This window comes from Anneissia japonica, unplaced genomic scaffold, assembly GCF_011630105.1.
Source record: "Anneissia japonica isolate Jap-2015-1 unplaced genomic scaffold, ASM1163010v1 scaffold315_len769609_cov171, whole genome shotgun sequence".
NCBI classification, from domain to species: Eukaryota; Metazoa; Echinodermata; class Crinoidea; order Comatulida; family Comatulidae; genus Anneissia; species Anneissia japonica.
In genome coordinates, this window is record NW_022758691.1 from 708343 (window position 1) to 735016 (window position 26674).

Genomic DNA, 26674 nt, shown 5'->3' on the forward strand with positions numbered 1-26674 from the left:
TGTCGACTCACAAAATGCCCTCCCCCTCCACCTTTCAAAACAGATCTGTGCCCTTCCCCTGGGTATGACATTAAACTCCATCGAGTCGGCTCCTGATGTATGTCTTAGTGACTGCTGTTTGTTTTTGGGATGTGATCTGGTTTTTCATGTACATTTTTCGTGATTATGACTATTCTGGATAAAGAAAGTTTTGAGCAGAGGTGGATTCAAGGCCCCACCCCCTTCATTTTTTTAAGGAAAAAAAAAGAAAAATATATTCAAATTGAAGTGCGAGAGTATATTCAAATTGAAGTGCGAAAGTGTAATTTCCGGACATCTAGAGATGCCCTAATCATAAATTTTCTTACCTCAGCCCCAACCATGGTGGGGCTGAGGTGGGTGGTTCCTCAGTCTGTGAAAGTCCCTCCATGGTTCACCTCTCTTTCGAATTCCTGGATCTGCCACTGTTGATTTATTATATAATTATTTTGCACTTATTTATAATGCGTCTATTGCAATTTTCACTTTATCCTCTCAAACAGTCCTAAGAACGTTCAGAGTGCGCTACTTCACAGGGGGATTCGCCCCCTTGACCCCACCGGGGTCGTAAGGAAATTGGCTTAACGGCTCCCCCCCCCCCTTTCAAAATCCTGGTTACGTCCCTGTAATTTCAAACATTTAAAGTTATCTTTATAGCCTTAATTCGCAAAATATGGTGATTTTAGGTCATTTTTTGGATAATGACTGGGCGTGCAACCCTAACTTGCGCACCCCCACCTCCACACCCCCTAGATACGCCACTGCGTCCTTACCATCATCCTCATCACCTACATCATCTTCATCGTCATCATCTGCATTCGTAATAATACTCTACAGGACAGAATCTTTTATTCCAGCCTTCCGAATGGAAGAGAAGACGGAAATGAATAGTAAAGAAATGCCAAATCAATACTAAAGTTTGCTACCTCATTCATAATAATAGTACTGTATACTCAATTAAAGTAACGTAGACAGAGCTGTTGATTCTATTCATTGACTTTATTTCAATAGCTACATTTACTACACATTTGATTAAAGCAAACCACTTATTTTTACACAAACTCATCTCATCACGTCACATGACCACAAAGTGCACAACTGATTGGTTTGTTACGATATCATCACATAACTTGAGATTTGTTAATTACAGACACATAATTCTCTACCCACACGAAACTGACATCTTACTGACGTCTTATTTTTGACATTTTAACTTGCATTAATTGGTTTTGCTTTATGAATTGAGGGGAAAAAATTATGTTTGAAAGATCATTTGATCAATTACAAAATTAAAATAAAAAATGAAACAAAAATATAAATTACCAACGCCTTGTTCACTCTATATAATTACGAATACAGTAGTTCAACGAGGTCGGTGACTAACGAGAACCGTCATAGTATTACTCTCTTTGTGATTACTGACACATACAAAAAACTTGGACAGAGCTACAAGACAAGGAAGGTTACTACTGCATTCGAAAGCCAACTTAGTATCTATTATTTATATACATTTTGGACATGAACGATGACCACAAAACGAATGTGCAAAAGTGACACAAGAAGAAACGTTTCGAACGTTTTTGTTTTGACAATATCATTTCTTCACACACAGTCAAACAAACCAAAAAAAAATGCACCGAATAATAATAGATGATTCAAATAGTTTAGAAGCAATAAATCTTGAGTACACTGTTGATAAAACGACAGAAGGGAAGTCCCTAAAAAAGGTAAAGTCCCTAAAACGAAACCCAGGTACAGTAATTACAAGTGGACTTTTCCATAACTAAAAACAAGTTACCTAAATGGTTCATAATTATTTGAAATATGCCTATATACAAATTGATTGACCTTTAACGACAATAAATTATGTATTGCAATTGAATCAATACAGCTATTGTGCTCCAAATAAACCATACTTATTCAGATTTTAAATACAATATCTTAAAACGTTTTTTTCAAATTTGACGTTACTTTGGTATAGAAAAAATAATTCAACTGCATTTTCCTACAACACATCGAGACAGGGAAACATATAAATTAGCTACTGTACACGTCACCACAACTAATTATTAAAATTCTTTACTTATAATCTATGGAGATGGCTTATGTACTTGGTCTATTTTCCCCATTTTTAACTTTGTCATTTTAGCTTTTATAATTAACTTACTGTCTACTGTTTGCCACAACATATCAAATATCTTTATAAAATACTAAATTATACAATAATGAAATTATGAATACTGTTCTATATCATAATGTGCACCATATTAAATGGCCTTTGCACCAATTATGGGAAGAAGTTAATGCAAACAGAAAGACTTCAAATCATAAAACATGAAAGAAATTATTCTTATATGAAAATAAAAATCAATCAGAGATATTATCTACAAATGGAAACAAATTCATCAAATTTTGACAAGCACATGGTTAGTGAAACATCATTAAGAGCTAATGCAATAGTTGAAAAAAAAGAACCCAGATGCTGGAATTATATGGATATACTTCATTTTCTTAATCTCTTAATTTAAACAGACCATAATGAACTATGAACTTTGTGACATTATCATGGATGGTTTACTAGACTCTGAAGTATTATAGATATATACTATTTAATTTTATACTAACAATATATAAATTTCAATCTAAGTCCAAAGCAGCATCGCCTGCTTTGATTATCGGGATTACATTTCAGCATAATTTCTGTTCACAAACCACTAAAATTGAGCATGTCTACTCACCAACTGGACATTAATGATGACCATTGAGGAACACAGTCATTGTGTTTGCTATCACTATTACACAATCAGATATCTCTAAACTCTGCAGCCAACCACAGAATAGATCAAACTTTGTTCTCAATACAGTAAGCTGGCAAATAACCATTTACATTGATCATAATTTTTCTCCTATTTTGAAAACTTAATAATTAGCAAAACATCTTCCATGACAGTTTATCATGAATAATACACAATTATGTTTTATAAAATTCATTTTCAAACCGTTTGTAGCTGAAGGTTAATGGCAAGGAAGACAATGTCAACAACCATCTGTGGCGATCGCTTCATCTGGTCATAGATACAAATTATGAAATTCTCTCCACATTATCTAGCTTTTGAAAGCAACGCAGTTAAACATCTTTACAGACAATTCAAACCTTCAATAACTTCCAAAATGTAATGTTTAAAGTCACATAGGTATATTTGAACTGCGTAATCACAATGACTGTGCCTAAGCAACGCTTACGAGCATTAACCTACATACTGCCCTCTTTTGGGATTATTATGTAAATCAAAAAATGCTAAATGAACTTGGCAGAATTTGTTTGCACAACACACCTGTTACAGGCTGCGAATATTCATGGCATGTGGTAACGCCATGAGGCACATCTTTATAAGATATACGCTTACACTATGTTAGCCTTGTCACACATTACAGCAGCATGCCCACTTCCAATTGTCAATAGGTGGAAGTAAACACCTGAATTTCTTTTTCACTGTTCCATTAATAGTGATAATGACTAATGTCAAATGGATGTCTCCATTCCTTGCAAACCTCCTCGGGCAGACTTTGGAACATCTTCTGCTTTACACCAGATGCTGTTTCCTTCTGTTTGGCTCCGGCGTAACGTTCCTAAATTTCCATTTCTTACAGACCAAACGCTATCGCTTGGTGCTTCACCCAGAGTGTTCGATCGAACCTTTAACGTCCCTGTCGACAGCTGCTTTAGTGACTGGAGATCACTCTTTCGCACTTTTGGTGACGAGACTCTTGCTGGTAGAGTTTGTGACCTGCATTTCTGCTTGTCTAGCATTGATCCGTACATTGGGGGCGGTGCTGGAACTAAGCCATTAAGAAGAGCAGCTGTGTTTGAAGTGCTGAGAAGTGTGAGTGCAAATAGAATTAGAAATGTTAACAGTCAGTAAGCAATCCCCCATTTTGTTACGACACAAAAGCTAAAAGTGGGTTAAAGAAATGAAAAGTGTGTTGTAAGCTGATGAGGGGGATGATCAACTAAAAATATTGTTAGTAAAAAGAAACAGCTACATACAAACTGCCTTGAACAGGTTTATTGCTTTTGAAATTAGAAATATTTTATGGTTTTCAAAATCGATTAACTATTCATAGTGTTTCTCAAGGCAGAATGTAATATTATTATAGCAAAATATGAAGATCAGAAGGATTGAGGACACAGCAATAGAAAGCAACATTAAATCACATTAGCTGACAAACTGATAAACACTGCAAAACATGGCTGATATTATGTGCTCAATGTTTTAACCTCAGAGAATTGATCAATATTTTTTTAAGAATATGAGTGAATTTTCAGACACAGATGTCTGCTGCATCTAGAAGCTGTGGAAAAATTCTACATTGAAAGCTTTTAGTGAAAATATGAATAGAGGGAAACCCTTAATTACTTCACTGATTGTTTACTGCTATACATTCTGGGTACAATAGGAAATGTTTTCTTATTGTGTTATAAGTAATTATCAGGCTATCAGGGGCCATAGCATAGTGGTAACTAAATATTATTCTTAGCAAATTTTTTTTAACCAGTAAATGACAGTTGTTTAAAAAGATGAAAGATTGGAAAGAAGTGATTAAGAAGCAACATACTGCGCTACATAATAAATGATGTTAATAGGCTTGGGCTAATCCCTTAGTTACATTATTAAGCAGGTAATAGATGAAGTTTAAGATTTCACTATATTATTTTTTTATTCTAATTAGTAGGTTTAAAGATGACTGATAATAGATTAAATGCATTTACTCTATTTCAAATTCAATTAAAATTTTCTAAAATCTATCTACAATTATAAATTTATAAATGTGAAAAATATTATTTTTAACATGATATTATAGACCTATAATATTCACAACAAATATATTATAAAATTTCAAGGCATTGTACATCACATTGTCGATCAACAGATCAATCAGTATATAATACTGTACTATCAATAATTACACTGCACAATACAGATAAGCACAGACATTTTAGTAAAACAGAATGAAGCATTTGACAGTGCACTAAAGAAAACATGAATAAGCATTATTATGGTAAATATGCAAATGAGGATGAATATAGATTACAACTGATGAATATTCATAGGAGAGGTATGCATTGTGGATGAATATTTTAAGTGGATGGAAACAAGTAAATCTACATTCACTCAAGACAAAACACATACTGGCAAAGATGTAAAGCATTTAGGAGCAGAACCGACTATGCTCTGAAAAATGAAAAAGGGGAGAAGACAGTGATTAAATACAGACCAACTCAAATAGATATGAGTGATACAAAACGTAATTAGACATCAATAGAGGGCGATGTACTCACAAATACTATGCTATGCTGGACTACTTTTGCACATGGTTTAAAATCGGGTTTCAGGAAGGTTAAAAACACAACTTGTTTTTTTCTCAAATGACAATAAATTGAATAAGAACAACCATTGCTGGAACTAAGGGAACATAATCTGATGATAGGGGAAAAGAGGATATGCATATTCTATAAGGACGAATGCAAGCATTTTTGAATTAAGGTTTATGCATGACTTCATTGCGTATTATATACACTGTTTGGATAAATACAGCACTGTACAGTATATAGAACAGCGTTAGATGGAGTTTGTGAGTACAAGTCCAAACGATGATTCGTCATCTTGTCAAAATGATATCTATACATTCTGGAATGTCTAAGAACTGTACGATACATTCACATAATTAGCGTACTGTACAACAGTGCTATAGAATGATTAAAACAAAACATTAACCTCTGATAAAGTGCTAAACATAATAAACTCAATAAAACAATAAGCTATTTTATGAGAAATAAAACAATTTTTTATCTCAAATAGGAGAAAATGAAAACAACCCTTCCAACATATGTAACATCCTCTATACAATTACTAACAAACACAATAATTTTATTTTTAGTGGACATATTCCATTAAAAAAAAATGTACGATTAATCCAATCGATAGTAATATTAATAAGTATCGTTGAAGAAAATATTTGAGCAATTTCATGAAAATAATTTTGCATTTTAAAAATCTGTCAAATGTGCTATTGGATAAAGTACACTATAATGAATTAATATATTTTCAAAAATATATATAAGATAGAAAATAATAAAAAAAATTGGGACTGTTCAAAAAATATATTGACACAACTGTTTTTTTTTTTTTGGTTGGTTGGTTTACTATTACAATTTTTAAAGTTGATAATTCTATTCAATTTTATTCTTCCAATATGGAAATAGCAGTAAGTACATTTTCAAGTCATATTCTTATGGTTTAAATTTATACAAATTGCAAAAATATACAAATTAATAATTTTATTTCACATATAAATGTAATTATTTATGTAAGGAATGGGTTTAAAATCATACTGACAAACACTGGACAACACAAAACGAGTCTATAAAATAAAAAATTGTTTTCTACAATTTTCCATGTGGATAATAATATAGGCCAAACACGTAAACAATATTGCTATATATTTTTTAAATTAAATTGTCAAACTGAAAAGGGCATACAAAACAATAAAAAATTAGACAGACAAAAACATTCACAATTCAAAAAGTACAAATCAAATTACAATGTTATATTAAAAATATATTTAAAGATGTATTATGTACAGTAGGTGTGTTTGGTAATCTACGTTGTCATTAATAAGCAGAATATCTCACCTTATTGGCGTTGAGGGCGGTTTACCATCTCCAAGAGGTTCATTAACAACTCTGTCGAGATCAGCCAGCACCTCGTCTAAAGACTCAGTCTGTTGTTGTCTGCGAGCCTACAAGTTAAATTGTATATCAGAGTGTCAGACAAGAAAGGTGGTAGTTAGGATGTGAAGGGTTAACTTATAGATTAATTTAATTTTGAACGAGAAAGAAGCTTATGTAGAGTATTAAACTTAATAGAGAAGTATATTATTATTATTATTATTCTCACCAGTGTCTCATTCGTACGAGAAAACTTTAGAGTTTTCTACATATAATACATATTTGAATAACAACTTACTTTACACTGTATCCAGTTTTAAAATTTAATATGTGTATGTGCAAAATGGAATGATTAAAAATGCTTAAAAAGTCTTTGGTTATAAAAATTATATTTGAAGAAGACACTATGGTTAAAAAGAATAAAACTGTTATATATTAGAAATTTGTTTATTTGCAATGAGCTGGCAAGTACAAAGTGATAAAGCGCTATTAAATTAAAGTAAATTAATCAGGATGATATGCTTTATAGAGAGCACTGTGATTGGTAGCTTCAGTCATGCGATCACTTGTCATTGTTAGTTCAAGTTCAATCTGAGTTGAATATGACATTTAGATTCAAAATAACATTTCTGTAAATGCTAAAGTTTTTACAGAAAATGGTCAATGAGGAACCACTTGGTGATTGTCTTACTTTTCATTGTTTACATAATTGATAATGGCATTAGACAGATACTGGCATACTAATAGAATTAGAAACTCCTAAAGGCAACTTTATGTTACCCACTAGAAAGCACCTTAAAACCATTCACCAAAATGTCAGAGGTTAGATGGATAAGCATGTGTGTCACCTGATCTCACTGATAAGTGTGTATGTTTTAGAGGTGGATCCCCACCACATTTGTCTAGGTTAATCCATGGAGGAAAGAAAGCAGGTTAATCCTATTGCACCAAGCAGAAGAGGTTGAAAATATAGCCCCTGAACACCAGCTAAGCAATGATGTACCTTTGGCTTGGTTGTTATCAGAGTTAAAATGAGTTAATCAAGCATTGTTAGTGGGATTAATGAGCTGTAGAAGCAGAGAGATCAACCAGAAAAGCTGAAGAACAGATGTGCACCCTACATTGGCTCCAACTGCCAAAAATATAAATCATTCTACATGGATTGGTTAGGTGATAGAAATTATGAACTTGTCAAAAACAAGAAGGAAGACAATGTCAGGAACAGATTGGACACAAAAAGAGAGTAAAGATGGAATGTGCAGGTGTATTAGGCGATGCTCAACAGGATGAAAAGTCGCAAAAAAGTTGCATAAACGCAAAGTCACCTCGTTTGGCTGTGCTACCTGTGGCTGAGATGATGGACTTCCATTCTGTTTTCGTTTATTCTCCTGCTGGAGTTTTTTTAGAATGGCGTACTGTTCACGTAACTGTTGATCCTTCTGGTGTTGTACTGGAGAGTTGCTCAAGCTATGGCAGCCTACCTTCATGCCCCCAACTGGAGATGGGGACATATTCAGCTTCGGATTTGATAATTGCTTGGCAAGACGTGTTCTCTCGTTTGGTGAGTTTCCATTTCGATGCTGTGGAGATGGGGATGCAGTGTTCCTCTGCATCTGTTGGTGGTTTCCATTGGTCATAGGTGAACCACTACGAGGTCCATGAACCTCACTGAAGGCACTCTTAGGTAAATGTGCTTGGTTGCTTGACTGTCCATATTGCTTACCATCATTGTGACGGATATTGACTGTTGAGCTGCTAGCTTGTGGATTCACCATACGTGGACTTGGATGGGAACCATTCATTTTCCTCGGTGTGTTTGGATATGAGTGGCTTCCACCATTCCTCAACTTTAGCAATTCATCAATATTCATATAATCATTTTCAGAATGATTGGTTGCATGCCTCTTTGGACTCTGCATAGATTGCATGTTGGAATGTTGTGTGTGACCTCCATTATACTGTTTTGTAGGAATTCTATTCTTAGGCATGTTCAGTGGCTGGGCAGTTATCTTTGTGCTTTGGGCTCTGGGAGGCTTAGGTGGTGGTACCAATTGCATTGGATGTTGGTTTGGTTTTGGACCAATCTTTGGGGGAGATCTCTGATGGGACACCATATTTGGTGAGCCATAGTTATAATGAACCTGAGGCTGTGGTAGCCTTGTTGTCTGTTGAGCTCTTGGGCTCACCAACCCATACTTCTGAACATTTTGTGGGGATTGTTTTTGTATTGAATGTTTATCGTGCACAGATTTTTTTAAAAAGGCTGGTCTAGGAATATAATCCATCTGAGTGGGTGGCGGAGGATGTGCGGGTGGTGGAGAGACCTGGCTTTGAGCTACAATCGGTAGAGTCTTTACTTTGGGTCTGACAACAAGTTCTGTTGGAATTTTCAGAGCAAGTGGAGAATCTTCACACTGGTTTCCCCTCACACTAACCCCCTGGGGTGGCATGTCAATCCCTGTACCATTCTTGGTATTTACATTAACTTCAGCTTCTTTACTTACTGGAGAAACTGTAGTTGTTTGTGTTTTGGTGATGAGCACCACTTTTTTCTTGGACACAAATGAAGGGTCATCCACCTTTTCAGTTGACGTTGTGACTACAGTTGTTCCTTCAGAGCTCGATAAACTACCGGCTGAGGAATTTTCAGGTGATTGCAAAACACGGGCTGACAAATTGGACCTCCTGGGTGGCGGGGGAGGTGGTGCTTTGCCTTGTTTGTTCAGCTTAATTTCCTTCTTAGCGGCAAGCTTTTCTCTCTTCTCTGGAGTCACAATTGGGGTCATGTGGTCGTGTTCCTCCTGGCGATACAGGTTGCTAAGGTGCGACTTTGCCCTGGATTCAATATCATTCATATGGTTAGTTTTCCGTAGTGACTTATTTCCCTGATCAAGTGATTTTTCAAATTTGCGGAGATCTTGTGAGTTAGTAAAGCGACGTTTTCGTTCCCTTGACTCATCTGCCGCCTGGGGAATGACAAGCAGGGAGAGCGGTGTTAGTCGCCATGAAATAATCTTAATTTTAACATAAAATAAAAATGCAAAAATAACAGTGAGTTAATAAAAACAAAATTAAACATTATGAACAGCAAATACAGTAAATTGAAATGCAGATTCTTGTCAAAATTATTGGTGTAAAAATAATTCCTTCTGTCTAAAATAATAAAAACTAAAACCAAAATATTATTGATGTTGCATTATATAAAAATAAAATAAAAATGAAATGTAGTATAAGCTAAGCCAGAGAAATTCACCAATAATTTTGACAGAGATATAATAATAACTCTCTCATATTCATAAGGCAGTTAATTGAAGGGATATACATGTGCAAGTGCAGTTATCAAGGCTATATAATATGGGAGTACATAAATATAATGTTGCAAATGACAGTACATGTTAACATTTACTGTGAGACCACTTTTGACCCTTTCTATCATGTTGAAAATGTATTGCATTCAATTTTCAAATTCCTAAGCTCTCTATCACCACTAGAATGGCCCATTAGAAATAGTTCTGCAAAATTATCGTATATTCTCATGTATAATACGAGGCTCAAAATAGCAAATTAAGATTAAAAAACAGGAAGTAGTCTTACATGCGCAACACATAACTTTTTTTGATTTTTAAATTATGTTCGTCTTATGTTCCAATTGTCTGTAACAATGAAGCTACTCGCTGTTAATTTGAATGAACGTAATTTTAAATGCAGGGAAATAAGATCTTGATGAACATTTAAAAGCCCATAAAATTGTATTACTTTGAAGATTGGCCCTACACCTGGCCCCGTTTTTAGCCAGCTAGATGCAGTATCAAGTTAGGAACACCGACAATGAAACACAGGGTTGTCTTATACGTCCGACATACCAAAATCGTCCAAAAATCTTCTTAAACTCAGGAGTCGTCTTACTGTTTACGCGAGTATATACGGTATGTGGGTCATTGATTTACACCGAACAAAAGTCATGATGGTTGGCTATAATAAACAGATACAATGGGTGGCAGTGATAAAGAACTTAGTGGGTGGCCATGATACAGGGTGTCCTCTGAAAATATGTCTAAAATCAGCTTAGTTAAACAAACACAACAGTAAATTTTGAACTCATCAAAATTATTCTCTTAAACCATTTTGGACTGCCAATCCAGGTCATATCAATTTATATATTTTTCTCCATCTTACTATTTTATGCACATCCAAAATTAATTTACTTGCAGCATTCAAAATGAAAATTATGCCATACTACCTATTAGGAGGTAAAAGAGTGGTGTTATTTGAGAAAAATATCTTGGCATTCCCAAGGTTCGAGCCCAGAATATTGGGATTAGAATGCAAACACCTTAACCACAGAGCCGCAGTTGCTCCAATAAAGTTGAATTGAGTGATGATTGATTGGAAATATTTGGTTCCCATTTTACCTGGATCTTTTTAACCCGATTATCATGGTCAGGCTCCAATCCTTTGATGTTCTCCAACAAAGCAGACCGGCTAGGTACACCGGGTGAGGGCTCTATTACTGGAACAACAGGAGATCGGTGTTCCTGCACCCCTCCCAACCTTTAAGATCAAACATAATTATGGTCGTTACAATAAATATTATAAAAACAATTATCTTCTTGGTTTTACTATGATGAAGAGTATTAATAAGATCCCTCCGTCACAAATAAACTTATAACCACCATCATCACTCTTATAATCATGGTGTTTTGAATTAAGTTTAGCTATGCTTGATAATGTTAGAGCAAGATTTTACAATTACAAATTAATTACATTTATATATATTTCTAATATATCAATTATTCTGACAAGCCCTCCATGGTACCACAACCTAGCATACAGTCTGTGGCAACATATGTTGTATTCCTGTCTCTTATACACATCTAGATGTGTATAAGAGACAGGTGTTAGTCGCCATGAAATAATCTTAATTTTAACATAAAATAAAAATGCAAAAATAACAGTGAGTTAATAAAAACAAAATTAAACATTATGAACAGCAAATTATAAACTTACTGTAATGTTATTTATCAATTTATCTTTCGCTTGTTTGTATTTTTCTATATATTTATATGTATTATAAGACATCCTGTAATTGGCTCCCGCTGTTGGATGATTTTCGAAATAAATAAAATAAAAAAAATAACCACCATCATCATTCTTATAATCATGGTGTTTTGAATTAAGTTTAGCTATGCTTGATAATGTTAGAGCAAGATTTTACAATTACAAATTAATTACATTTATATATATTTCTAATATATCAATTATTCTGACAAGCCCTCCATGGTACCACAACCTAGCATACAGTCTGTGGCAACATATGTTGTATTCTATTTTATAAGTACATATTTGAATAGTAAAGTGATGAAATAGCGTGTGTACAAAATTTGGCCTCATGGAAGATTTAATATCAAACTATAATAACAGTACTACAAATGCATAGTCACCTTTTTAATGTATGCAGCGTTCCTGTAAGCTTTTTACATCGTTTCATATAGTCATCTAGCTTTGGTGGCTCCTCTTTTAAAAAGCTATGATAAAAAAAAAACAAAAAAAAAAAACACTGTATTATAGTACACAAAGTTTACATCATCAAAAATTTAAAAAATATTTCCCATGTTAACTATACACATGCTTAACTTTTTGTTTAGTCCAAAAAAGGGGTAGGAAGAACAGATAAGACTTGTATACTGTATCAACATATGTTATACAAAGTGAAAACATGAACATCATTTCACATCATAAAGTTGAAAACAAAGGCTGTATTGGAATTTACAAAACACACTTGTGTTTCACTCAAACAATAATCATAGATAATTATAAGACTAAAATTCTATTCTTTGCTCCCTGAACGCTTAATCTCTAGCCCATTACCTAGAGTGGCTCTTAGGCGATTTCCTGTAAAAAACAAACATGAGATACATTTAGACTTGACTAAGAGTAAACCTACTTTTCTTCTTGCACTACTACAGACATCTCTTCATTCATCACTTTTTTCATCTTATCTGACAAAATTGGAAAGGCAACTGAAATTGAAACAAAAAAAAAATTACTAACACAATCTTAATAAAGCTACTATGAATCATTAACACAAATAGGATAGATATATATTATCTATATACAAAGGGTCTATTAAGTATAGTAGATAAATACTCTTGTGTTCTTAATTATTAGTACTTAGTAATTAGAGATAGTACAAATATATCACCTTTTTGTTCAGAAATCTTCTTAGTTGTGTTGCCAAGCAAAGTGCTCATATTGCTAATATCTTGCATATCAACCCGGCATTGTTTATTCACTACATCACATCTTGTTTCCTCCACTGTTGCTTCTAAATCTCTGAAATTAAAAATGACTGAATTAACATAAAAATTGATTCAATACTTTTGAGAATAATTGACTATAGGCTATTTGTTAAGTTGGTGTTGATATGAGCATTTCTTAAATACATACAGTAAGAGTAAATAGTGCTATATCTATTTGAATGTGTTTATATAGTACAAGTACATCTTGATGTGTTTTTTTGATTTTTTTTTTTATGTGATGCCCAGAAACAGTAAATCTATGACTAAGTCCAGGCAAAAAAAAAAAAAAAAAAATACAGAGGGAGTTGATTAATACGATTAATATTGCATTTGAAAAGTTGAATATTACAGCAGAAAAAACATGTGATGGAAGTTTATTCCAGAGAACAGAACTTATGGAAATGAATGAGTTAGAATGAGATAAGTAAGGTGTAGATTTAGCGGCGCTCCATAAATACACAGCATGTATGTATGTTTGTAGGTTACTCCTGTTTTCTACTTTAAAATCAATGAGAGTATTCATTAAAAAACTATAAAGGATAATACAACATACTCTAAATCATAATGAATTTTGTCTGCTGTTGACTTGTATCGAATGAATTCTTGATGGACGCGACTCCTCTCGGCTCTGATAGGGTGATTATTTGCCTGCGGCGTGGCATCTAGGGCCTGGGTGATTTTACGCGACGTTATGTTTAACATATCATTCATTTTCTGAGCATGATTTAGTTGAAGAATGCGAAGCTGCTTCAGTTGGTCCCGTAGGGTCCTCGCTGTTTGTCGTAGATCGAGAGCTGAGTTTCTCAAGTGGACATTGATAACTGGTGTAACGCAGGAGCTTCCTGATGCATCTGCAAAGCATAGAGGCAGAAAATTATGAGGGTCATGTGGTGTGGTGTGTAAACTTTATCTATCAGGTTTATGTTTTTGCAAAATATTTGCTTGGACAACAACCACACTTTTTTGTAGGAGAAAAATGTGTACTTTAGTTGAAAAATGAACTGTAGGAGTTGGTGTATATTGTTGGGAATGTGATTGATATTATGTAAAATAAACTCACCACTACCGTCAGCTGACATTTCCGATGAAGCAACACTGGATCCAGTAATCATCCGTAGGACCTCTTCACTCCTACTGGAAGACATTCCAGGTGGAAGCTTGCGTGCCTAAAGGAAGTTATGAAAAAATGAATATTAAATTAGAATTAGGAATCAGAAAAATAAATTGCATATTTATTTAGCTTCTTTATTTTTTTCATATTGAATATAAATTGATTTTATTTTTCTTGACAGTAAATTGAGGCAAAGAAAATATGGGCTGGCATGGGAATCAAAATCAAATATCGAAGCCGCGGTGGCAAAAGCGGATCACTGCTTCAGAGTATCATTACAACGTATTACCACGTAGCTAAACCGCCTTATTTTGCAATTATCTTCATCCTATTGCACCTGTTAACAGCATTACTTGTCTTTGTAAATAGTATTGTTGTTTGATTAAAAAAAAAAAAAAACTTGGATAATGCGGAGGCAATTTGTTGAAGGGCTGAACCAAATCCTCATCAAAATGTGAAAATATCTACTGTATTTACATTTCAATTATTTATTGATATCTACTCAAAGAATTTTTAAATATCCACATGATGATAAGTTACTAGTAATTGTGTATCTGCATTGTCATGAAATGTTGTGAGTGTTCATCTCTAGACAGGTTCCTCATTCTTGACATCTACCAATCTTTCACATCAGCCCTCAGGTATGATCTTTTGATGTCCTCTCACTTCCTCTCCCTGCCTTCTATCCATCCATCTATTACATTTCTCAATATACAGCCCACTCATGGTAAAATATGCTTTATCTGTTGCCATCTTATATTATCTTGACTCCTTAATTAACTGCAATTTGAATTACACTACGATACTTGTCATCTTGGCTGTCAATTAACATTCATTTATTGATATTTAATAGTTGCAAGCATCTTCATGTGTTGTATTTTCATGTAAAATTCTACTCAATCTTTGTAACTGCACTGACACATATTTTATTAGAATAACCATATTTGTTCAAGTAGTAATGCCAGACCTCTTCACTCAGGCATGGCAGCTGCATGCCCCTCGGTGCAGAAGCAGCTCTCAGAGGCCTTGATTATTCTGCTGTCATTATCATTACTCTTAGAATGAAATGAATGCATCAAAACATTTTCTAGGTTTACCTTTTGTTCATCAGGACTTCCAATGCTACCAGTAGTGAGGGCAGTCTCAAGAATTCCAGCTAAACTTGCGATTTGGTGCTCCATGGCCGACATACGAGCACTAGTTTAACAAAACCAACATTTTAAACACATGCCCTTCATAGAATATTCATTGTAAACATACAATAATGCCAATATGAAGATATACACATTAATCACTATCATTTGCATACACAGTAGAAGTTTGTGGTGCAATTTTTTTTTTTTTCAAATGAAACATGCTTTGTCATGCATGTTTGAACATACAAGAAGTAATTGTAGCCTCCTATGGTAACATTACTGTACCCAGGTGCATTGTTAAGAGCATACAGCATTTTGATGTGTCTGTTCCCCAAAACCCTTTCTGTGGCTGTCACTCAATTTGTTAGTCTTAGGTGCTGAACACTGAACAAAACAAACTTTATGTGATGTTAATGATGTGGACTGAATGTTACAAGGATATTATTTTAATTTACAACAACAATGACATTTATTATCATCATATTATAAATTATTATCACCATTATATTATTAATATATTCAAATGAATTATATTATTTTATTGTATTTGCTCAGAAATTTTTTACTTAAAGACTATTTATGTGCTATATAAAATATAAATGTTAATATTATCATTTCCATTTTATAGACCTTTGATACATGAAACAAAAATATTATTTCCGAAATACACATAACAACCAAACAGATTATCTACTCTTTAACATTTCCAATTTATAATTCAGTCACCAAACAAATCTAATAACAATGTAATATTTTAAAATAGTATTAACATGAGAAATATTTCTAATCAACAAAAAATCAATAAAAAACAAGGTGAACCAAAAAAATTAAGATGACATCCACACCTAACCTAACCCAGAGACAAAAAAAATACTACCGCAAAACTCACTTGGCTTCTGGATCAAATGGTGTTGAGCGCCCAGAAGAGTTAGGGGGCGGGCTTTGCATATAGTATGCACGCTGAGCTTGGTCCGTGATGGACGTACTGGTTGGTCTTTGCATAATGTACATGCTAAGATTAGATACAGAAGAATCCCAATAAAAAACACATGCAAACAGAACAGTATTCTTATTACGGTTCATTCAGGCATTTCAATTTCAATTTCTACCTATTTAGTGTATTTTTTTTCTATGAATTCAACTCATCATTGAAGAACTATTTGATTTAAATAAATGTTAGTTGATAGATGCATGTTTTAAATTACCGTATTTATTCAAATAAATGCCACAGGGCCTTTATCATTGAGGAGTGTTGTTGAGGGGTGTGTTTATTCGAGGGAGGCGCTTATTCGAGGGAGGTGTTTTTGAGTGTAAAATGATAACGTATAAACTCAAATAAATGCCCCTTAATTTCACTGTAAATGTGGAACTACAACATACAATTACTGTCAAAAAGTGTTTTTGCATGATTATAAAGACTTATTGAACAAGTTAGAAAAAATGTAATTCTACTAGAGCAGACAATTAATAGAATGTGTTGAGGATGATGTTGCTTCCATTAGCTTTGTTTTAATCATTTATGTGGGCGTTTATTCCAGGAAAAAATAAACGACCCGGGGTATTTATTTGTTTGTTCGAGGGAGCGTTTATTTGAATAAATACGGTATATTCATTCATGTGTTATATTTAATTGTTAAATGTAGGCAGGATTATTTAATGTTTTAGAATGAGTATCAACTAATACATTCTAATTTGTTACATGACAATACAGAATATCTAAAAATTGTCCCATCATTCAAGGCAGCAAAAATGCATCAAAGAAATTGCAATCCATGCAAAAATATGCATTATAGCACTGGTCTATAATATAAAAACAGTGTTAATTGAATTATGTTTTGAAACCAAAATTATATGCTAAACATAAAATCTATAAACATTCCAAACTCAATGAATATAATTTAAAATATTAATTTAAACATAAGCATGGCATTAAAACACGGCATACTACATCAAAATAAGGCATATGGCGTCAATATTTTTAAGCCATGTGGCATTAACGTAAGGCATATGGCAAAAACATACGGCATATGGAAGTAACATAGGGCATATGGTATTGACTAAGTATATAACATAAACTTAATGGAATAGTAAAACGATGGAGAAAATTAGAAGCAAAAAATAATGTTGCTAATATTATGTTAATTGTGAGGTAAGGTATGACAACACTAGATTAAGTAGTTAGATATGGATTTGAAAGGTAAACCACAATTGAATTTAGTTATTAAAGAAGTATTAATACTATACAAAAATAAAACTACAATGAAAATGATTTTGACTTAAAAAAGAAAATAAAAGGAGAGCATCTGACTATGAAATAAAAGGTCTTATATTTTTAGATTGTATAATTTTGTGATGTTCTCACTTACGCATACATAATTACAAAATATTTGTGAAACTTCAGAAAGTTGAAAGTTGTCAGAAAATTTTATACATAAAATGGTATAAGCAAATGATATAAAATGGCAGTATTAAGTCAACTGTACCTTCATGTGATATTTGAAATTTGATTGAAAAGTTGTCAGTGTGAAAGATTACAGTAATTATGAGGCTATGTGCCGCATATCTAGTAATTGATGTGGAACTATCAGTATGTTTACAATTCAATGTAATGGCAAGGATAAAACACACTATCACATGAATAGGACTGCCAATTTAAAAAAGTAAAATTGAAAAAAATATACAAGAAAAACGAAAAAAAAAAAAAAAAAAAAAAAAGGCAAAACTTACCCTCCATTATCAGTAGCACCTTTCCCTGGTGGTTGGCTGTGACTTCTCTGCTTTAATTCAAGCTCCGTTCTATTCATCTGGCGCCCTCTCTGAGCACTTCCACCATGAGAATAGTGTCTCGGAGATCCAAAAGACTCTCTCTGGCGGTTACGAGTGGGGGTGCCAGGTAGGTTAAGACTCTGTGAGGAGCGCGATCTCGGCGTACTTTGTTGTGAGTAGTTGGACGGTGTCGGGGGTACGTCACGTTGGCTGGCTGGCCTGTGCTTTGACTCTGGCGCATCAAGGTTGTCCAATGAGTTTGACATTCGAGCATACTGACCCTTTCCTGGGCTGGGATGATGACCATTGGTGTCAGCTACTGATGATGGTGTGTACCCTATAATTTAAAAAACTTATCTTATTACATTATTTTATTTACTTATAATGATTCCAGAAGATGACGATGATGTCAACAGACTTTTGTCATTATTTTTTGATTTATTAAATTTTTATCTTTAATTTTTAAGTTTAAGAACTGTTTCATTTCATGAAAATTCATATGTAATTTGAATTATTCATGCAGCATTTAATCACCTTGTGGTACATGACCCTCATGTGATACACTCCTATGTTGTATAGGCACTCTCTGTGGGCCATCAGAGTAGTTTCTACTATGGGATGGCGTATGGTTCTGACGGCCAGGCCCACGATGCAACTCTTCATAGTCTCTATTTCGTGTGAGTGTGGCACTTGCCCTATCTGGAGTACCTCTCCTAAAGTTGTCCTGTTTATAGAGATTTAAACAGAGAAAATACATAAAATGATATATAAAGAAAATAAATTTAACTTTTGATTATTTACATTTTCCAAAATCCATTTTATTGTAAGATTTTAATCCAGAACTGTGGGCTTGGTTGGCACACACCTTCATTGCAAACAACCACAACTAAGGTGAAATAAAGTTTCTTGCTATCTTTCAGCATGATTTGTATTATCTAAATGTTCTGGCATTTAGTACATGTTCTATAATTTGATACAATAATGTATTCGCAAGAGTACCACTACAATGATTGCAATTGTTAATGAGGTTAATAGTGTCCAGCTATTGGACATTAAGCTACAAAAAAATGTATGACAGCTTAAACACTAATGTTATAATTTCTTCAATTCAACGCGAGCCAAACACATACAGTTTTAACACTCCCTGGGAGTTCGTTGAACAAAGAAGCAAGACAATTAATTATGACAACTTAGTTTACCAGTTTCATGACTTAATTTATGAGTTGCATGAATAAACACGGTATCCAAAAGTGGGCAAAACCGCACATAATTTTAAAAACTTATGATGGCATTGGTAATTCTTTAATATGAATAATTTAGGTATAACCCTGCTTTTATTTGTGATGTTATGCCAATGTTTAGATTTGCACGGCATTAAAACCTTTACTATTGCATCTTACTATATTATAAAATGATCCTGGTTACACAAATATTAGCTCGCTGTGCTGATTAATCTACGGCACGTAATCGCACATGTCACATGACAATAAATAATTGAATTATGAAATTGTGGTTTATCCGGGAAACTGTAATTGAAGATCAAATAGCTGTAATAGAATCAAAATCTGTACTAAACTAATAGCCTGGTGTTATTCGATATACGATGGAAGCACGGTTAAAAGGTCAAACAAAAAAAGTCCTGGGTAAACTAAGAAATATCTAGAAACATATTATAAGAACCTATGATTAAATATATGACCAATGTAGTTCTTATCCCTTATACTGATTTATACTAAACACATGGGGAAGAATAATACTAAACATTTAGTTGACATTTTTATATTTTATTTTGACGATAAACTGCTTCAGTTATGCCGAAAATTTGTGAGCTGTTTAAAGCCAGGCACCCACTACGCTGATGGTTGTTGGATGACACGATTCCATAGAGAACTCAACATATAGAGTAGAAATATAAAAATATTGAATCAAAATTATATATTCTAGGGCCAATATTTATTATGTGTACATTAATCGGTGACAAAAACATTTCCTAATTTTCTATTAAAATTATTTTTTTTTATTCATAAAAGTAAGCAATATATATATGGAATTTTTTCCCAGGTTTTTTTCAATGCAACATATTTTTTTTTTAATTCCCGAAAATTCTTGGTTTTATCTTATGGTTCAATGCCAGTGAATGTATTAATGGTGAAGGACAAGTTAAGGGAAAATTACATTACAATAGAATAATGTCAATTGAGCCTGCCATGCCTGTAATATTATTCCAGCAAAAACTTCATATGCTTGTTTCACATGCTCAGTATATTCCGTCTACTAATTTTTTCACTATATTTATGGAATCAAATTTCAAGGACTATAGAAAATGTTATCGAATATACAACATGTATCTTTACAACATTACAAAAACTATTGATTTGGAAATATTAAGTAACATTAGATAATGTTAACTTGAGAAATTGACTAGTCCAAATATGCTATATAATACAGCAAGTAATTTTCAATTTTCAAAGAAAAAATGATCATGAAAATAATTCATCAGCGGGAATAGTCTTAAGGCAATGTGAGAAATATTAAACATGTTAATATTCTACAATGCGACTGCCCCTCACACAAACCATCGCATCTGCGTTTAATTCATCATCAGCGGGGACAGTCTTAAGGCAACGTGAGAAATATTAAACATGTTAATATTCTACGACGCGATTGCCCATGACACAAACCGTCACATCTGCGTTTAATTCACACAGACCCGACGTGACAAAAAATCATGTTGTACGCCACTGTCTGACTTGGTCTTAAGAGGCTAACCCAGTCAAGGAGTTCCTTCAACAGTCCGACAGCATATTTTTTGGTGCTAGAGCACTGCCTCTGGGACGCGACTGGCATCAGTGGGAGGAAGAAAACTAAACTGAACACATGATCAAAGGTATCAGAAGACATAGGCTTGATTTACTTACCGGTCCTGTGTACCTGCTCTGGTGTTCCCTGTAACCCATGGCAGAGCTAGGCCGCTGGTGTAGCTGCGATGTCTGCATTGGAATAATGTTTTGCTTCTCACTTCTTCCTTGAGCAGCCTTCAGTTTCTGGAAAAGATTTAAAACAAGTAATTTAAAGGAGTGTATCATAATACTTTGATAAAACTTAATTGTAGCAATAAAAATTTAAAGTATTAAAGTAAATTTTCAATTTAAAAAAAAAAATGTTATCAGTAAAAGTAATTCAAAGCATTTAAAAAAAAAATCATTTCAATGCTTCTATTTGACGTCATTGTCGTTGATTGTCAGTATTAATTGTTGAGTTTCTCAAAGCTTAACATTAATTGACAGGAGTAAACAAACGGAGTAAACAAATGAGAAATCATTTCTGTAAATTCAACTTGTGCATGGTTTTCTTTTCTTTTTTTTCTTTTTTTTAGGCTAATACATGTAGTTTTCAAGATTTCACTTATGATTTGCACCTGATGGCCAATAACTTGAGAAGCTTGAAATCAGTTATTATATTTTACGGCACAATCAATGGTATGTGATATTTAAAGCAAGTTTAATATATTAAGAATAATTGATTAATACATTAATGACAGCTCTGAGACAAGTGCACAATAAAAATATGTCTAGGGATTGTGAGTGTATGATATAGGAGATTAAAATAGAAATAGCCTAACCTCCATTTTTTAAAGGCTGTCATAACTGCCGCCTACATTCTATAAGGTAGGATTTTATGACATTTGCAGTGAGATCTCTTTCTAAACAGCTTTGCTTCTAAGGTACAATAGCAGGTTATATGCCTCAATTCATTAACATATTTCTAAAATGCCTTAACTAAACCAAATATCCAACTTACATTTTGATCTAGGGTGCCACTCAACTGTGCGTAATTATCCGACATGCCACGATTTGGTACTGGACCGTGATGAATCATTGGGCCCGGCACGTTAACGTTGGATCCTTTCCCGGATTGTTCTTTAACAGTTGTCAATGAAGATGCAACTTGATATTTTTGTCTCTGTTTATCATAATTATCAAAGTCTAATTCTGGTTCCGAGAACAGGCTGAAATCACTTGGTGTGGAGCGGGCCGAGACCGGGGCCGAGCGTGTGCCCATGTGTGTCTCTTCACCTGGTTCATGTACTTTCAGTACCGAATGGTCTTTGACTTCGCTAGGTGGTAAGAAAGATATATATATAATTAAAACTATAAATAAGTAACATAATACAATTTTAGCACCACAAAATTATGAGCAATTATATTATAGGAGAGACTATCAGTCTTTTATTTTAATGTACATTTAAAAATTTTCATTAAATGTACTCATTTTAATAATACTAGTAAGAAATTTTATTCCAAAAGTTTATGCAAAATATCACTTTAACAGAGCTGAATATACAGTATACCAAAGATACTAGAAACACAGGACAGAACTCTCACATGGCAAATTGAAGCGGATATGCCTCCCATCTTTTACGCATATCCCAATGTAAGTGGCGTCCTTCTCCTTCCAATAGCAACAATTTACGTTTCTTGATCTCCCGCCGTACACTGCGCCCCGTGAAATGATAAACAAACTGCGAGTTTTATATTTGTGCCGAATTCTATTGTGTGTTCCTGTATTTTTTAACCATATTTATAGAGGGTGACCCTTCCAACATATCCTTGGTTGGCTGATATTAAGAGGCCCTCTTTAAATAAATAAAATAGTGTTGTACTCTTATCAGCTAAGTCTCTTTATGGGGCCTAGGGAGTGGAGTTGTGAGTAAAAGTCCTGCTATCACAGGAATTGAACTTAGTACCCTGGGATTAGAAGGCAAGCATCTTAAGCACTATTACCCATTTAACTTCTGGTATCTTTGAATATATTGTACACCTCATAAAATAATATGAAAAATAGAAACCATACATTAAAATGACCTTACTACAAGTTGCTACATTGCACTGAGATGAATGACTTAATAAAATACTGCATCTTACTTTAGGTTTTCTAGCTCATAAAAAATTTCAGTTGCTGGGTCTCTCATGTAGATCCTTCGCTCAGGTTTCTCAAGGGCTTCCAATGTAAGCTTTCCTGGGAAGGCACGCACAAACAGCGCCCTGACGGTATCAACGCCTGTAATCTCATTTGGCAATATACCACGTTTAGTCTCGCCCATATACTGCAGGTAGACTAGACCTGAAGGAGCAATGAGAACAATTTTATATTAGGGTGATATTCTAATGACTGTGATATTTGAATGACTGTGAACTTGGAACAAGAAATGCTTTAGTGATTTCAAATTACATTCTTACAAATTTAATTCAAGTACCACAGAAATGCTGAAAAATTTAGCAGGAAAACTGGTCATGTATATGTGATATTGTGTAACATTTATTCTAAATATAAATCCACCTTTCCCCGCAGTTTTTAAATATTCAAAAATCTGTATCTCATTACCAATTTTTCAATTTTTTTTTTTTTTTTATCAAACACCAATTATGTGTCTATAAAAAATCATACAACATATCAAAACTTTTTTATTCCTCTGGCTTTAATGCTACATGCAACATTTTCTCACATTAAAGCTTAAAATTAAATCACCAAACCCATCTTTTAGGTGAATGGTTCTATTCAACATAATTAATACCCACCATATTTTCTACTACAACTACTGTATTTTGTAAGTTATCAGTGAAAAGACCAACTGACTAAATAATAGTAGGCCTAGGTCTACACATAAACTTGGCCTACACATAAACTTGGCCTACACACAAACTTGGTTAAATTATTTTTTGTAGCATTGTACCATACAACATATTTATCTATATTAAAATAAAATATAATCATTATTAAATAAATAAAAGCCTGCAAGCTTACAAATCACACAAAGCAGAAGTGATGTTGTTGTTATGAGTGAGATACTTACCTGGATAAACCTATATATGCCATTTTCCTTTCCTTTTGCATATCGGTTTATCCAGGTAAGTATTCACGAAATAGACGGCTAAAGCTACAGAGTGTGTGGTCTAGACCTACTGTAAACATCCTGTACCAATTTTTTGGGGGGTTCAATAACTAAAAATCTAAAGAAACAAAATTTCATGTATAAATCTAGAGTCATCTTCCCGTCAATTGTGGGTCGACTTGGGCACTACAGTAGGAAATATGTTAACATTTCTCCAGACATATTTTTATCTTCATCCAACTTATTAAAAAAATAGCATATTGTTACAATAATGTTTACTGTAACAATGTTATGCGACATAAAATAACCAATAAATAGTAATATTATATAAATATTATATAATAACAAATATTTATATACTGCCAATTCAAAATTTATCAAAGGCACTAAGTGAGGAAAAAAGGCAAGTTAACGTTCCTGTAATAAATACGTTTTTAGATTTTACAAAAAAAAATAAAGCAAATAGGATATTTTGGAGGATACAACTGGAGTTATATAGAAGTTATTCCATTAATAGTAATATAGTATGTTGGTATTGGTTAAAATGTAATTATACAGCAATTTCACTGTCCTATGACTGCAAATGTAAATTTCAAATCTTCCAAACCAAGACAATCTAAAAAATTAATTGAAAGTAAACCATTAAAATTTTGACTTCAATTTCGAACTATACAATACTAAAGTATTATTATTATCTATTATTAGATATTGTATATTTGTTTTGTGTTAAACACAAAACTATTATACAGAATATTTATGATAATTCTATATGGCATATTATCATAAAAAATAATTCAGAGCTGTAATGATTATGGTAAATTTCATTATAACCAGTATTATTATTATGATACTCCAATGACACAGCAGCTACAGCATACATCATGGTTGTAATTCTTCGATGCCTCCTTAAAATATTGTAATTTGTTCTGCTTGTGGGCAGACGCCATAAAAAGCTGAACACAAATTGCAGCACAGTTCAAAACAACAAAACTGCGGAGCTCGCACAATTCTCAAATGTATGTCTTCCATGATAAATCTAAAGGGCAATATAGTAATTCATCAATTAGGGGCAGATTATGCCAATCAACAAGTTATCTGAATAATAGTTGGCTAAGGATACAACACGCAACATATTTTTAAGCATAATACGATTCTGTAATGAATGAGAAGAATGTCGCAATAACATCTGCTCTGTTTATCATTCAAATTTATAATTTTTTATTCCTTGTTGATGTGCCCTGATCGCCTGCCTTAGTGCTTTCCGATTTTTAGATTATGAATACTGGTCACCTGCTTTATAGTGAAACAAATTCTCATTCTACTATTCAAAATAATCTTGCTAATGCCCTGTCCAGATTTCCAATTTTATTTGACTAATATGTGACATGCTTTAATATGGTTATGATGACATCACATCATGACCATATATAGACACCTCATGACTATATATGGGCATACATTTTTTTTGTTAAAGAAAATTTGACAGTCTGGACAGACCTTTAGTCACATAGAATTTATCAAAAATGAAAATGAAAGATATGAATTAAGAATGGAGACAATAGGCAATGAAAATATGAAACATGATACATTAATTATCATCATATTATCATTACCATCTACATCAACATTAGCTATCTTAAATTGTTAGTGATTAAAAATAAACTTGATAATTTGCTGAAAAAAAAATGTTCAAGTAGCATAGTTAAATCACTTAATTACCATATTTTGCAAGCTGGTACACCCTCACATAAATGAGCCACACCCTCATTGGCGACTCTTAAAACAGCCCCATGTCAATACTCCCTAATGTGTTATTATCATTATTATAATGTTTATCCTTATCAACCACCATTTATCATTATTCATCAAAATTCATGATTATTCTCGTCTACTTTATCATCATGCTCATCACCAACATTATATAACAATTACAAAATTCAACATCCACCTAAATATCAAACTCGATATCATCATCATTATCATTATTATAATAACCTTCACCACCGTCATCACCATACCATATTCTACTAGGTCAACATCACAATCCTTCACCGTGAGAGGAGTAGGTTAATTGTTGTGTATTTTGTCAATGTTTTCAATGAGTAAGGTAATAAAAGGAAGCAGTTGAAGACGTTTCTTGGAACAGCTACATAATGCAACCCATTAAGAATTGCTGTATGCTGTTCCTAACCTATTGCATATTTCTAGATTGTTACATGCATTTCATAATTTTCAAGAACAGCTGGACATATATTTTTTTCTTTAAATCCAGAAAATTTCCAATTTAAGAAATTATTCATTATCATGTTTTCCAGAATAGAATACATTATCTCATATTTGGTGAATATCTAGTTTTAACAACCTGTAGGCCCAATGAGAAAAAAAACCTACCGGTATGATTTTTAAAAATCTGATGTTGATAGTATTAAGCATGTTTTCCATAATATTGATGACACATATCGAGGGTGGTTGATTACAAATTGAGCTTGTGAATATGTAAATTACTATATTCATGCCTCTAATCATGGTTTAAAATACACTGTTAACAATCATTATTAATTAGTACATCAAAAGAAAATAGTATGTGATAATGAATGAGATAAATATTGATGATTTTTAACATAATTATTTTTTTATTTAAACATTTAATTATATTAATTGAACATATTTTTGGAAAACCCTACAGTACATCACATGTACACTATTAGCTTATACACATCT

General features: G+C 33.2%; 1 protein-coding gene across 1 annotated transcript in view; it reads right to left on the minus strand.

Moving 5' to 3' along the window:
- Window positions 1-996: 996 nt before the first annotated feature.
- Window positions 997-26674, minus strand: part of LOC117125332 (SRC kinase signaling inhibitor 1-like) — a 64904-nt gene continuing 39226 nt past the window's right edge. The window contains exons 5-20 of the mRNA XM_033271801.1: window positions 22986-23184; window positions 21862-22177; window positions 20979-21104; window positions 18595-18784; window positions 18022-18397; window positions 16184-16306; window positions 15256-15355; window positions 14108-14213; window positions 13601-13898; window positions 12951-13081; window positions 12693-12768; window positions 12190-12273; window positions 11161-11299; window positions 8074-9714; window positions 6713-6819; window positions 997-3893 (exon numbers count right to left, since the gene is read on the minus strand). Coding sequence (XP_033127692.1) covers window positions 3542-3893; window positions 6713-6819; window positions 8074-9714; window positions 11161-11299; window positions 12190-12273; window positions 12693-12768; window positions 12951-13081; window positions 13601-13898; window positions 14108-14213; window positions 15256-15355; window positions 16184-16306; window positions 18022-18397; window positions 18595-18784; window positions 20979-21104; window positions 21862-22177; window positions 22986-23184 — 4364 coding nt within the window. The 3' untranslated portion in view covers window positions 997-3541. The remainder of the gene's footprint in view (window positions 3894-6712; window positions 6820-8073; window positions 9715-11160; window positions 11300-12189; window positions 12274-12692; window positions 12769-12950; window positions 13082-13600; window positions 13899-14107; window positions 14214-15255; window positions 15356-16183; window positions 16307-18021; window positions 18398-18594; window positions 18785-20978; window positions 21105-21861; window positions 22178-22985; window positions 23185-26674) is intronic.